Here is a 13024-nt window from a genome sequence, read left to right as displayed (position 1 = left end):
ACAAACAGAATGCTCAAAATCAACAAATGGACCATGTGATGTTTGCTTTGTGCTAACATCTTCAGTTCACCTATAAGATAATTTTATGTGTTATGTACTTGCATCCCAAAGCTATTAATTACATAATAAATTTGTAGTCTAATTTAGTGTTTTTAGAAGTAAATTAAGATATCGAATTTGAAAAAAATTTAAATTTACTAAATAATGAGAAGTAATAAATAAAGATGTAGGTATTTAGGTGTTACTTAAATGTAAAATTAGAATTGCATAGCTACTCTAGATCCAGCGGTATTGACATTGAGTTACAACTAAAAATACCAATTTACCTGCCTCCCGGTCGAACTTATTCGGCTTTAGCTGTTCCTGTGTGTGACCCACCAGCAAAGGCGACAGTATCCTCGGCCACAGCACAGCAAAACAACCCACCACAATCACTAAAACCAACATCGTCTTTCGCGGACCTAACACCTCGTCGTTCGCCATACTATCGTCGTGTTTCGTATCGTTTTTTACGCACAGTCGATTACACTCTACGGGAACATATTCGTATGTGATGAAAATAAATTATAAAATAAGATTTTCGTCGCTGCGACATGAAGTTTCACGTTAGAAGAGTACCTGTACATTGACAGCTGTCAAAACTGAAACTTCGCGCCTGCGCTCCTGAACCGCGTTACGGGAGCGATCAGAAATACATTATATCTTCGATATGGGCGGCGGAACGTCTGCTTAAAGCTTCTTCGGTCTTCTCGTGTAGAACGCCGGTGGATTGAGCTGGCTCGATGTGACACAGCCGTATATAACTGTCAATCAGCTATGCCGACATCTTGCCTTCCCAGCCACCGGCTTGAAGAGCAGTGAAATCGTCGATGCGGTCACTAGATTAGTTTAAATATTTACAGAAGAAATTAACATTTGCGCAACAGTACGGCGCTCGCGGGCAGACCTCGGTACAATATGGTTAGGCGCGGAGGCGGCGTCGGCTAATAACCCTTCCCCACCGCTGTATGGTCTACGCGCGCAAGATGAATACCAATTAGATAATGTAGGCATTTGTCATTTGGAGGTGGTTTATATGGTATAAGGTACACCCCAACCATAAATGTATTTTTCCGTTAACTTCCACGTTCCAAAAATTTCCATAACATTTAAAATTTGAAGTAGCAACCTAATAGATTAATTTTTACATACGTTAACAGTTACCCACAAAGTTTTGAGGCGAGTGAATTTAGATACTAATAAACTTTTTTGAAGTGGAAACTAGGCAGCATTCCTGATGAAGTGCGTCACACCTCCGTACGATTCTTTTCGTCATACTTCAAATAATATGTATAAGGATAAAAAAAATTAAAACATGTCTCGATGAGAAATGTAGACCAACGTATCTATGGACACTATGAAGAGCAAACGAATGTTTGAAACATTATTGTCAAATACCGGTCCGAATAGCTTTCCTCTGGCATGGCCTCTTAATTAAATAGGTACTTATATAAAACATTGATGACGATTATTGCATTTGCTGACGTACTTATATTTTCCATCATTCTTATTTATAATGTGATATGTCAATATGGTAATATATATATATATATATATATATATATATATATATATATATATATATATATATATATATATGTATAAGGTAAGGCCTCTTCCACTCGTCATCCGCACCTACACTTTCAGGCAAGCTTAGCTGTATGGTCTACGCGCGCAAGATGAATACCAATTAGATAATGTAGGCATTTGTCATTTGGAGGTGGTTTATATGGTATAAGGTACACCCCAACCATAAATGTATTTTTCCGTTAACTTCCACGTTCCAAAAATTTCCATAACATTTAAAATTTGAAGTAGCAACCTAATAGATTAATTTTTACATACGTTAACAGTTACCCACAAAGTTTTGAGGCGAGTGAATTTAGATACTAATAAACTTTTTTGAAGTGGAAACTAGGCAGCATTCCTGATGAAGTGCGTCACACCTCCGTACGATTCTTTTCGTCATACTTCAAATAATATGTATAAGGATAAAAAAATTAAAACATGTCTCGATGAGAAATGTAGACCAACGTATCTATGGACACTATGAAGAGCAAACGAATGTTTGAAACATTATTGTCAAATACCGGTCCGAATAGCTTTCCTCTGGCATGGCCTCTTAATTAAATAGGTACTTATATAAAACATTGATGACGATTATTGCATTTGCTGACGTACTTATATTTTCCATCATTCTTATTTATAATGTGATATGTCAATATGGTAATATATATATATATATATATATATGTATAAGGTAAGGCCTCTTCCACTCGTCATCCGCACCTACACTTTCAGGCAAGCTTTCTTATTTTAGTTAGATTTTCTTTTCTTCGCTCTTGGAATATACGCCAAAGTCGATCTTACTGAACACCGCCACCAACATTCTAGTGTCAGAGGTCCAGGGAGGTTTGACCATATGACCAAAGGAGCACCATCAATTTATTAGAACTCTATCTTCCCTGATTGTACGATCTACGATGTCAAGCGAATGGAAGAAGCCTGTGAAGTAAGTATGTCAGATTTAGGCTATGTCCATAATTTCAGCATAACATACAAATTTGGTATACAGAGATACTTTCTCCTGTTTCATAAAAAAACATGTACTTATATTAATGAAAAAAAATTCAATGAAAAATTTTGGAAACACGAAACTGGCTCGATCCAAAGGAAAATCAAACCAAAACATATTATTATACAAGAATATTCAAAAATAACAATAAACCAACAACAATAATAATAACAACTATATACGCGATAACAAGTATCAGAAAGTTTTTTTACAAAACAGGAGTACATAACTGATAAGGCACAGGTAAAAGTAAACAACCATATCCAATTAAGAACAGCACCTAGTGTTCATCAGAACGGATGTTGATATCTTAATACAAACGCGGACAAGTGCGAGTTTTACTTGCGCGCCGAGTTCCGTAATGATGAAGGTAATTTAAGAGTACCTACACTTAGCTATTATTATGATTTTTAAAAGCGTTTTACTTTAGTGCATGGTTTCATGCTTAATCTTAATGTAGGTACTTAACTAGAAAATCTTCATTACCAAGAATTAGTACAAAATTGTCTTGACAGATGGACGAAGAACCTATCCCGTTAGAATGTCTTTTTTTAGTGTACATACCTACACATGCTGTGTAGGTACATATCATTAAGGTTCACTTAATTATTGCTTAATCAACTTTTTTTTATTTATTTTTGAGCTTCAAAAAGGATTTATACTGTTTTTAACGAAAGTGAATACTTTAAATTAAATTTAAATTCTCAGTTGATCAAAGTTTATCTACTTATACTATAAAACATATAATTATTTGCCTATCCTTGTTATTTAGATATAATATACACATGTAAATGTCCATAGCATCCCAACAGGAAAAAAGTGCGGAAATATTTTATTAATTTTTAATACTTATAATATTAAAGTGTAAATAGATTTGTATCATAATCATAACTTCACTATTTATATACGAGCAAAATCGGGATTCAATGTTGTATCACCTTGACGGCAAGTAACAATAATTTTTTATCGATGTCTAAAAGGTACATTTGCATTCAAAACACATACATCCCCTCTCAAACAATGGGCTGGTAGCGCTCCTTTCCACGCAGGAAACTGTGAACGCGCTTGTACTACGAATCAGGTTACCATAAGAGCTACCTGGATAGAGTATTATATATTCTGTGGCTTCATGTCACAGACAGGCCATAAACACGGGACATCCTTATTCATTTCCGGTCGATAGTTTTGGCTTATCGCGGAAGTGCGTGATTCAAATTTAAGTTCGTTTCCGTATTCAATATTCAAGCTTTCGCCGATTCTCTAGCATTATCAAAATTTTAAAATATAGGCTAAACAAAAAAGTTAACAAACAATAAATTTTGAAGACTTAACATTACATAATGCATTCTTGTTAGATTACCATACCACTTAATGTATTTCATATTATTGCGATCAATTAGCATCCGTTGCGTCATTGCTCATCGGTGTTACGATTAATTTTTGTACTTAATAGCGTGCGTACTAACAAAATATAAACACTTAACCCCCTTATTCATAATAGTTTGCTAACTTAAAGCATTGCTAATTCTCACTCTGTCTTCTTCTATTGACCTAAGTCAATGAGAAATAGAGAGAATGAGATAAAACACTCCTTAGCGGCTGCTTAAAGTTAGCGGACCATTATGAATAAGGGGGTTATACACCAAAGGCAGGTAAAAGAGATGACAAGTACACGAAGTTGTCAAAATATTTTCTTGTAATGTTCTAAACACAGAACCAAAATACCATAAAATACTTTTAAACAAAATCATTTTTATAATTTAAATTAAATATTTTTTTTTATAAAACTTTTTAGTTATAAAATGCTAAAAACATTTGGGACGAGAAGATTTTACGGAGCTTTCCGAACGCTACCCATCCGAGTTGGATTCGACGAGTGACCTCTTTCGCTTTTCTTTCTTTCTCTTTCTTTTTCTTTCTTTGTCCAGCAGTGGACGTTCTTCCGGATGATGATTATGATGAATATAATTTACTTATGAACAGTTACGTTTTGTACAAGTCAAGTCAATGAAGATTTTATTATTTATTTTTATTTAGGTATAGATGATAAAGTGTTTCTGTGAATCTTATTTTATAATTTAAATAAAGTTCGTTATTACTACTTTCCCTTTACAAAATATTTTTTTCTCAAATTAAACAATTATTTTATTAATTATAATTATGAAATAAAAATTAACCTTAAGTCAGCTCGGGTATCTGTGTCCGAAAAAAATGTGTAAACTCTTATGGCGCTTAAAAAAGTTTACTCAAAAATTATAGCTGTAGTCAAATCATCTATCAAATTGCTTTGAAGGAAATAACGTAATACATTAGGTACCTACAACTAATACCCAGGTACCTCACAGATACAATCAAAATAATTTAAAATCAAAATTAAATTACATAGACGAAAAAAAGTTTAGACGGACTCATTTCCGCCACACAACAGAAACACTACTTACTTACATACTTCCTCAAAGTATTGGTCATTGTTTTTTAGGGCTCTGTACCTCAGAAGAAAAAGCTAGAAAACTCATAGGATCACTTTGTTGTCTGTCCATCCGTCCGTCTATCTGTCAAGAACTTATATCTCTTGTTGAGTTGAAATTAAAACCATATTTTCGAATCTACAGTCTCTTGAAGATGTGAAAAAAATTAAACTTCTAAGTTAACGTAAAAAAAGATACGGCCATTTATGCCGCAAAAAATGTATAAATATATTTCTATACTTTCAAGGGAACCAAAATTTACAGGGTATATTCCGTTAACCTACAACTATGAAATTTGGCAAGTAATACCATCTTTTACTACAAGTATAGTAAAAACTATACCGTGCATACCGTTACAAATATATATTTATCCCAGAAGTGAGAGATACCACTTTAAAATAACAGATTGTTAAGATTTGAAAGAGCGACATCTCAAGTCAATTTCCTAATATACATTTATTGGGGTTGAGCATGTTATAAGCTGTGTAGTAGATCCTGTAGATGGAACTACAACCTGAAAGTTGAACAAGACGTACCTAGACTTACGAACCATGCGTCACTCGAACGGTCGGCCTAGTTCGTAAGAGTGCTCGGATGGAAGTGCGGATTCGAGTTCCGCATCGTCCATAACTTTTGGTTACAAATTTAATTTGTACACATTTGTAATTATATCTAAAATTGTACGCAACTCTCGGTGTTTTATCATTTGAGATTGCCCACAGCTCAGGATAAAAATTCTCTTAGGGGGTCGCGGATGGGTATAATTGCATATTGTTTAGTTCAATCCGCAGAAAAGACACATTAACCACTGAAAACCCATTCGTCGGAACTGCTCTTCATTCGCAATTAGCTACATGAATTATTTAAGCTATACAAAGTAAGAAAATCCAATCACTTGAATATTTGACGGAAAATAGTTGGCCAAAATCATATTTTCTTAAAAATTATCCTGCACAGGCATTGAAATCATATTAAGTTCATCACTTCACAATTTATTTTTTCTCTAGCTATGTGAAGTTACGGCATCTTACTCGCATCCTCACGACACGGCCCTGTATCATTATTTTGCTTCCTTCTGTTAGATTGAGGGCACCTAGATAACTTCGGATTAAATTAATTCAGGTACAAATGGTGAAATTTTGCGATCTCCAAGATACTGTGTACAACATATTGTATTATATTTTATAATACACTACCAAATGACATTAAAATATTACCTATTAAAAAATTTTAATGTATCGTAAAAAAATAATTAACATCTAAGGCCTATTATAATGTGAAAGATTATTTGAATGATAAAGATAGTTGGTATTAATGTTCTAAATTTTGTTAATGAATATTGTTATACTCATTTGAGTGCTATTGTAACTTTTGTACTCATCCTGACTCGCACTAAATAACTTAGAAAGTTTTACAGTGAATAAAGATTTGTTTGACTTTGACTTGACTGAGCTCATGCGTGCTGTACTGGATCTGGATTTGTGGCATGCAAGCAGTTCTTAGAACTTGAACGTTTTATTGTGATGACATTTTATTTTATGTTGTTAATAAATCATCAATCAAAACAAATCTTATGACTATATGTACAATACTATGATTACATTAAATTGTTGGTAAGTGTTGTTGTTTCATGACTATTCAACAGTTCTCTAAATATATTTTCCAAAAAAGTTTTAATATGAACTTAAGCACTTTTCATAAAATAATGTAAAAATTTATAAAGGGATAATTTGTTATGTTTAAACTCTCTCTCACTTCACTTCTGGGATTCTTCACCTCATTTCTGGGATTTATTACACCAATAAAACTGAAAACAAAATTTATTGAACGATGCGGGCCTCGATACCGCAACCTTCGCGCTCCGTGCGAGCGCTCTTTCCAACTGAGCTAACCGTTCGAGTGACTTATCGTTGATAAAAACTTGGATGCTTTGTTCAACGCTCAGGTTGCGGTTTTCAGTTTTATTTGTGTTATAAAGTGATGTTAAATGTCCACCAATCTAATTAATCTTTTGATTATTCAGTAAATATTTATAATATACACAACTTCCCGAGCGTTCCTTCTAAAATATTTCTTAGTCTACGATGAAATACAAAGGGCTCACACAACAGCTGTTAGCTGGTGGGCGTCGGGAACTGTGTGTCGTGATGTAACGCTGTTGATTCATCCACATTACTGCAATTAATTGACTACTTACGCCTTCTGTGTAGCATTCGGCTTCAAAGGTTGGCTGTAAACTCATTGCCACTCTTATCAATATAGCTTTTAAATACAATTTGTACAAAAAGAAGCGCTACGACTACCTTAAGTAAGCAAATGAATTAGTTAAAATAATCTGGGTGGTGGATCCAGACAGAAGACTGTGCATTCAAACAAACAAAAATCTCTTCAGATTTATAATATTAGAAATGTTAATATGAAAACTAGGGAAACAAGTTTTTCCAGAGACTAGATGAATTATCTATTACTAGCTTTTACCCGCGACTGCAGGCAGGCAGCATTTTTTTATTATTAAGGATACTTTGCAAATAATATACTCACAAATTGCTATTTATGCTGCCGGCGCGGCGCTCTTTTACGATACAGCGGATATCGACTGTGATTGTGGACAGTCCCTTTGATAATCCTTCGCTGAGAACTTTAATTTCCTATTTCATCCCCATGTAGGTCTTAATTTCAAAAATGCGAGAACAAATGTTTATAAGTTACTTCTTATCAAGTGTCTCACTATAAAGTTTCATGGTTTTATCTCCGAAAATGACGACTTTCATGGAAACTTTCATCCCTTATTTCAACCCGTTCATGACTTTTGTTGGTTGTTGATTGTTGCTTGTGTCCTTCCCCGAGGTCTAGTCTATTTTTCTACCGAATATAATCTAATTCGAAAGCGTGGCATTGTTTGGACGTCCATACATACGAATTTCATCCCTTATTCTATGCCTACAGGGCAAAATTTTAAATACACTATACTAAATATTTAAATATTTATTTACTTCTTATCAAGTGCCTAAACACAAACTTTTTGGGAGTCATCTTCGATTGGAAGTTTGTCAACTTCCATACAAACTTTCATCCCCGACCTCTTCATTTATTTCCCGCAACAAAAGGTAGCCTATGTCCGAAAGTAGAGTGGTTTAGGCGTGAAAGTGTAACAAACAAATTTACATTTACGTCGAAGTAGGTAGTAGCGATAATTGGTTGATTTAAAAATAAGTTTTAATTTTTAAAACATGAAAGATTTTTAATATTGAAATTGTCACTATAAGATAAGAAAATAAGATTTCATATCACATTTTCATCAACATAAATTCGCTGGGTAGTACGTTTACAATTGATTGCCTTGCGTGCTATAATTATGATCACGGAATAAGTCAAAAACTGCATTGTCTGCCTAAACATGCCTATACGATGTTGAACTTACATTAGCTAATCATCATAACTTAAGACAGCAGGACCAGGACTTAAGTAAGAACTAAATAAATTGACCGACTTCATATTACATGGATCTCACTTTGAAACTTTGTAATCCCCTATAAAATATATGGAATAACTTAGAAGTTATTTATGCAGTTGGTAACCTAAATTGCAAAATACTTATTTTCCCTTAATTTATGCACTTAACACTAATTGTATTCCTGAAGCTGTCTGCTAGAAGTACCTTAGAGTTATGATGATCGGTCAGTCAGTCAAAAATGTTATGAAACGTAGTTATAATTTTTAAACTACTGGTTCAAATTGAATGAAATTTTAAATATACCGTAATTATACAATGCTTGCTTGTTTATTTCAGGATTGTAGTTTTATCCACAACGAAGTTATAGAGGGCGAAAATGACCTGAACTGATTCGAGAAAGGGATGGTACGGCCGTGCATAGTCGTGATGATAGAAGTGCAATGCAACCATCTCAAAACATAATATTGTTGCCGCGTCACTACTTGTTTTATTACTCATATCTTATAATTTAAATGAAACCAGTAGGTTCATCTATGATCTTCAGCAGCAGTTCCACTTTCCGAAGTTAGGCTTTCCGTAACCAAATGTACGAGTCACTATAAGAATACCCAAATCGCTTCAAGTGTGCCAAAATAATATGAAGAATTCCCTCGATTTCCAATCCTAACCTGACAACCATGGGACCACCTGGCAAGTATACGCCTACAAACAAAAAAGAATTTTCCAAATCGGTTTAGACGTACCAGTGGGAGGCTCCTTTGCACAGGATACCGGCTAGATTATGGGCACCACAACGGCACCTATTTCTGCCGTGAAGCAGTAATGTGTAAGGATTACTGTGTTTCGGTCTGAAGGGCGCCGCAGCTAGTGAAATTACTGGACAAATGAGACTTAACATTTCAGGTCTCAAGTTGACGAGCGCAGTTGTAGTGCCATTCAGAATTTTTGGGGTTTTTCAAGAATCCTGAGCGGCTCTGAATTGTGATGGGCAGGGCGTATCAATTACGATCAGCTGAACGTCCTGCTCGTCTTGTCCCTTATTTTCATAAAAAAAGACGGATTTGAGTAGGTAATCGGGGAGTACATGAAATAAGGATTCCGAATTGAGAACATTCTCCTTCTTTGAAGTCGGTTAATACAGCGAGGCTCAAGTGACGAAGCCGCAAGCAAACAGAAATATAAATCGAGATTTAATACAAAGTGAGTATTTTTACGAAAGAATTGAACAATGGTTGACAGCATTGAACGGCAGTACGTAGGCAGGTAAGTCGCGTGCGCATAACTCCGCGTACAGCCGCCATTGTAGCGCTACACGACTTGAATGCGTATGCGCATGGCACTTTAGTAGCTCCTTTAGTAACAACCTGTCCAAAATATTCAGGTATACCTAAAAGATCGCGACTATAAATTGATTGTATGCTTTAAACTATATGATACTAGTCATGAAGAAGCAATCAAAGTATCAAAGTTACATCCTACTATCCTACTAGTATTATAAATGTGAAAGTTTGAATGTCTGGATGTATGTTTGAACTTCTTTAACGCAAACACTAATGAATGTATTTTGATGAAACTTTGCAATAACATAGCTTACACACCAGAATAACATATAGGCTATAATTTATAAAAATATTGTGTGAATTATCTATACATTTAAATAAAATTAGAGTGTCTGTTTGTAATATTGAAATAACCGTCTTTTACTAAATGTATATTATGAATACATATGCGGTACATACACCAAAATAACATTTTTTTACAATTTTTGTCTGTCGGTCTGTCTGTCTGTTTGTTCCGGCAAATCCGGCGGCTTTTATTGGCAGGTAGCTGATGTAATAAGGAGTTACTTAGGCTACGTTTATTTTATAAAAATAAAGCAATATCCAAGAAACGGTCTACCTTTAAAAAAAATTATATGGCAAAACAACGTTTGCCGGGTCAGCTAGTTCTAAATATTCCTATTGTAGGTATATCCCCTTCCCCAATCGACAGTATTTTTTATATAAGAGGGGGCAAACTGGCAAGAGAGCCTCTTGTGATGGGATATGGAATGACGTCCGCAAAACCAGAGGTCAAGAGGTGCGTTATCGATCTTGAAGTTATGCACTGTTTTGCTTATGTTTGAAGCTCACTCCGTCGTATCAGTTCGGGAAAAGAGCAGTCAGTAACTGATTCCACAAAGAGGCTGTGCGAGGCAAGAACCTACTCGAAAAATGCGTAGTTGTTGAATGCCAGACGTCAAGTTGATGAAGGTGGAATTTCACATTTTGACGTGATGACCGGTTGTTGAAATTCGGTGCTGGTATCCACTTCTGCCTTCTCTGTCTTTGTAACTTTGCAAAAAAAAGAAGAAAAAAAGGGACAACAATACGTACAAGAGCCTTACGAATGGTTTGTTCGGACGTATAACGTTTCCTGCGTTTATTTGCAAGGCAGCTTGTCATTCGGAAAACTTCAGAATTATCATTGTATTGACAGTGTTGTCAACGATATTGTAAACATTTTCCATTTTCTTAAGTTATAACTTAATACCAAGTTCATTTTTAAGTCGTAGGTCATTTATACGTCTAGATAGACTATGACAGCTGTTTAAATGTCGAAAAAAATTAACCTCTATTTTGAGCAATGCATCCACACTAACACAAAGTGATGACCAATCACGAGTGTAAGACGTAGCTTGTCACGCACTCTAAAGTATTAAACCTGGCCTGTTTTTATCGGATGTCTAACAGCAAGACACTCTATCGAAGTAAGTCAATAAAATTTGGGCACAGGAACTAATAAAGAAGAAATAATGAAGCAAATAGAAAAGCACTTTTGGGGTTCTTTTTATACCGGTTACAAATTTAGCTATAATAGCTATATAGAACTATCTATATAATATAAATAAACTGATAGAGGTTTTTCATTTGTACGCACATCACGGAAAAGCTACTGGATAGATTTCAATTAATTCTTCTTAGTTTTATTCCTTAAACACTTGGCCTTTATATAAAAAACTATGCGATGTTTTCGTTTAATATAAAGTTTTACGGCCGTTCCCAATAATCAGTCTATCTCTTATTTGAGATAGAAATCGTAACTATCGTTGACTTTTCTGTTCCAATAAACTAATCGACGGTACCTCACCTTATCCGTACACGCTGTCTGTCAATGGGACGACGTATAGCTTACCAGCGATAGAAGTTTGTATGGAAATTGCAATTCACGCGTCCCAATATAAGGCAATAAGAATGACTTATCGGGTATATTGGGATAGCTTCAGATTATTGATAGCTAATTACTGAAAGTAGAAGGCAGTAATTTATCTCTTTCTGTAGATAATATATTGGGAACGGCCGTTAAGAAACAACGATTTTTATAAGCACTAACAGCCGTTCCCAATATTCAGTATCTCCAGTTGTGTCCCACCTGATATAAAAAATCGTAACTATCGTTGACTTTCCTGTTCCAATAAACTTATCGACGGTAGCTCACCTTAGCCGTACACGCTGTTTGTCAATGGGATGACGTATAGCTTCCCAGCGATAGAAGTTTGTATGGAAATTGCAATTCACGCGATAAGGCGATAAGAATGACTTATAAATATAGTAATATTCCGATATTGGGACAGCTTCAGATTATTGACAGCTAAATACTGACAGACTAGAAGGTAGTAATTTATCTCTATCTATAGACAGTATATTGGGAACGGCCATAAGTGCTCAGTCATGTGTGTCACATGTGAGTCACGCGGACGAAGTCGCTGGTCGCAATCCCGCGATGAAGCGGGTATCAGTTAGTATACAATATAATAGCCTTCTAGTCTCATAATATCACAGCATATGCAACCGACGACAAACGGGAGATATGACTTGATGTACATATAGCGCTATTTAACTTAGCGCATGTTGAAGCTCGGCGACGAAGGTGTGTGGCTGTGTATAGTAAGACGGAAATCTTATTGAAGTACAGACCCAGTTAATATTTGCGCTATGTCGGTTCACTTGAAGATTCTTGAAGACATCTTGAAGAAATCTATACATAATGTATAATTAAATGCCCTGCTTTAATATACACTATTATTTTAAGGTAAAAAAAATAAATAAAACAAACTTATTCGATGAAACTAGGTGACGTAGAATCCTAGGTTTAACCTTTTTATTATAATCGACCAAAAATAAACTATTGTATTCAATACAATTTAAGCCCTATGGTCCGATTATGATGAACTGTATTAAAAAACTTATTACCCCTCTGGGCTCTGTTCAGCCATTATCAATCATCTCTCTTCTGCTGCTTTCATCCGTTTCATCATCTACTGCCCCATCTTAAAAATAATTTGACCTCATACCCTAACATATAAACCACTGCTACCTATACCTCAAGAACATATCAAAAAGTGGCTACGCAATAAAACGAAAGAAGCCCATCTAACGGTAAAAGAATGCTGAAGACTACACAGGGACAAAATACGCAAAATCGTAGGTGCTATCACCGGCCACTGTC

General features: G+C 35.0%; 1 protein-coding gene across 1 annotated transcript in view; it reads right to left on the bottom strand.

Annotated features, from left to right (window-relative positions):
- LOC126971986 (uncharacterized) overlaps positions 1-620 on the bottom strand; it is a 40762-nt gene extending 40142 nt beyond the window's left edge. The window contains exon 1 of the mRNA XM_050818512.1: positions 327-620. Coding sequence (XP_050674469.1) covers positions 327-483 — 157 coding nt within the window. The 5' untranslated portion in view covers positions 484-620. The remainder of the gene's footprint in view (positions 1-326) is intronic.
- Between the last annotated feature and the right edge of the window lie 12404 nt (positions 621-13024).

Source organism: Leptidea sinapis, chromosome 25 (genome assembly GCF_905404315.1).
Source record: "Leptidea sinapis chromosome 25, ilLepSina1.1, whole genome shotgun sequence".
NCBI lineage: Eukaryota > Metazoa > Arthropoda > Insecta > Lepidoptera > Pieridae > Leptidea > Leptidea sinapis.
This window is presented reverse-complemented; position numbering and strand designations above follow the sequence as displayed.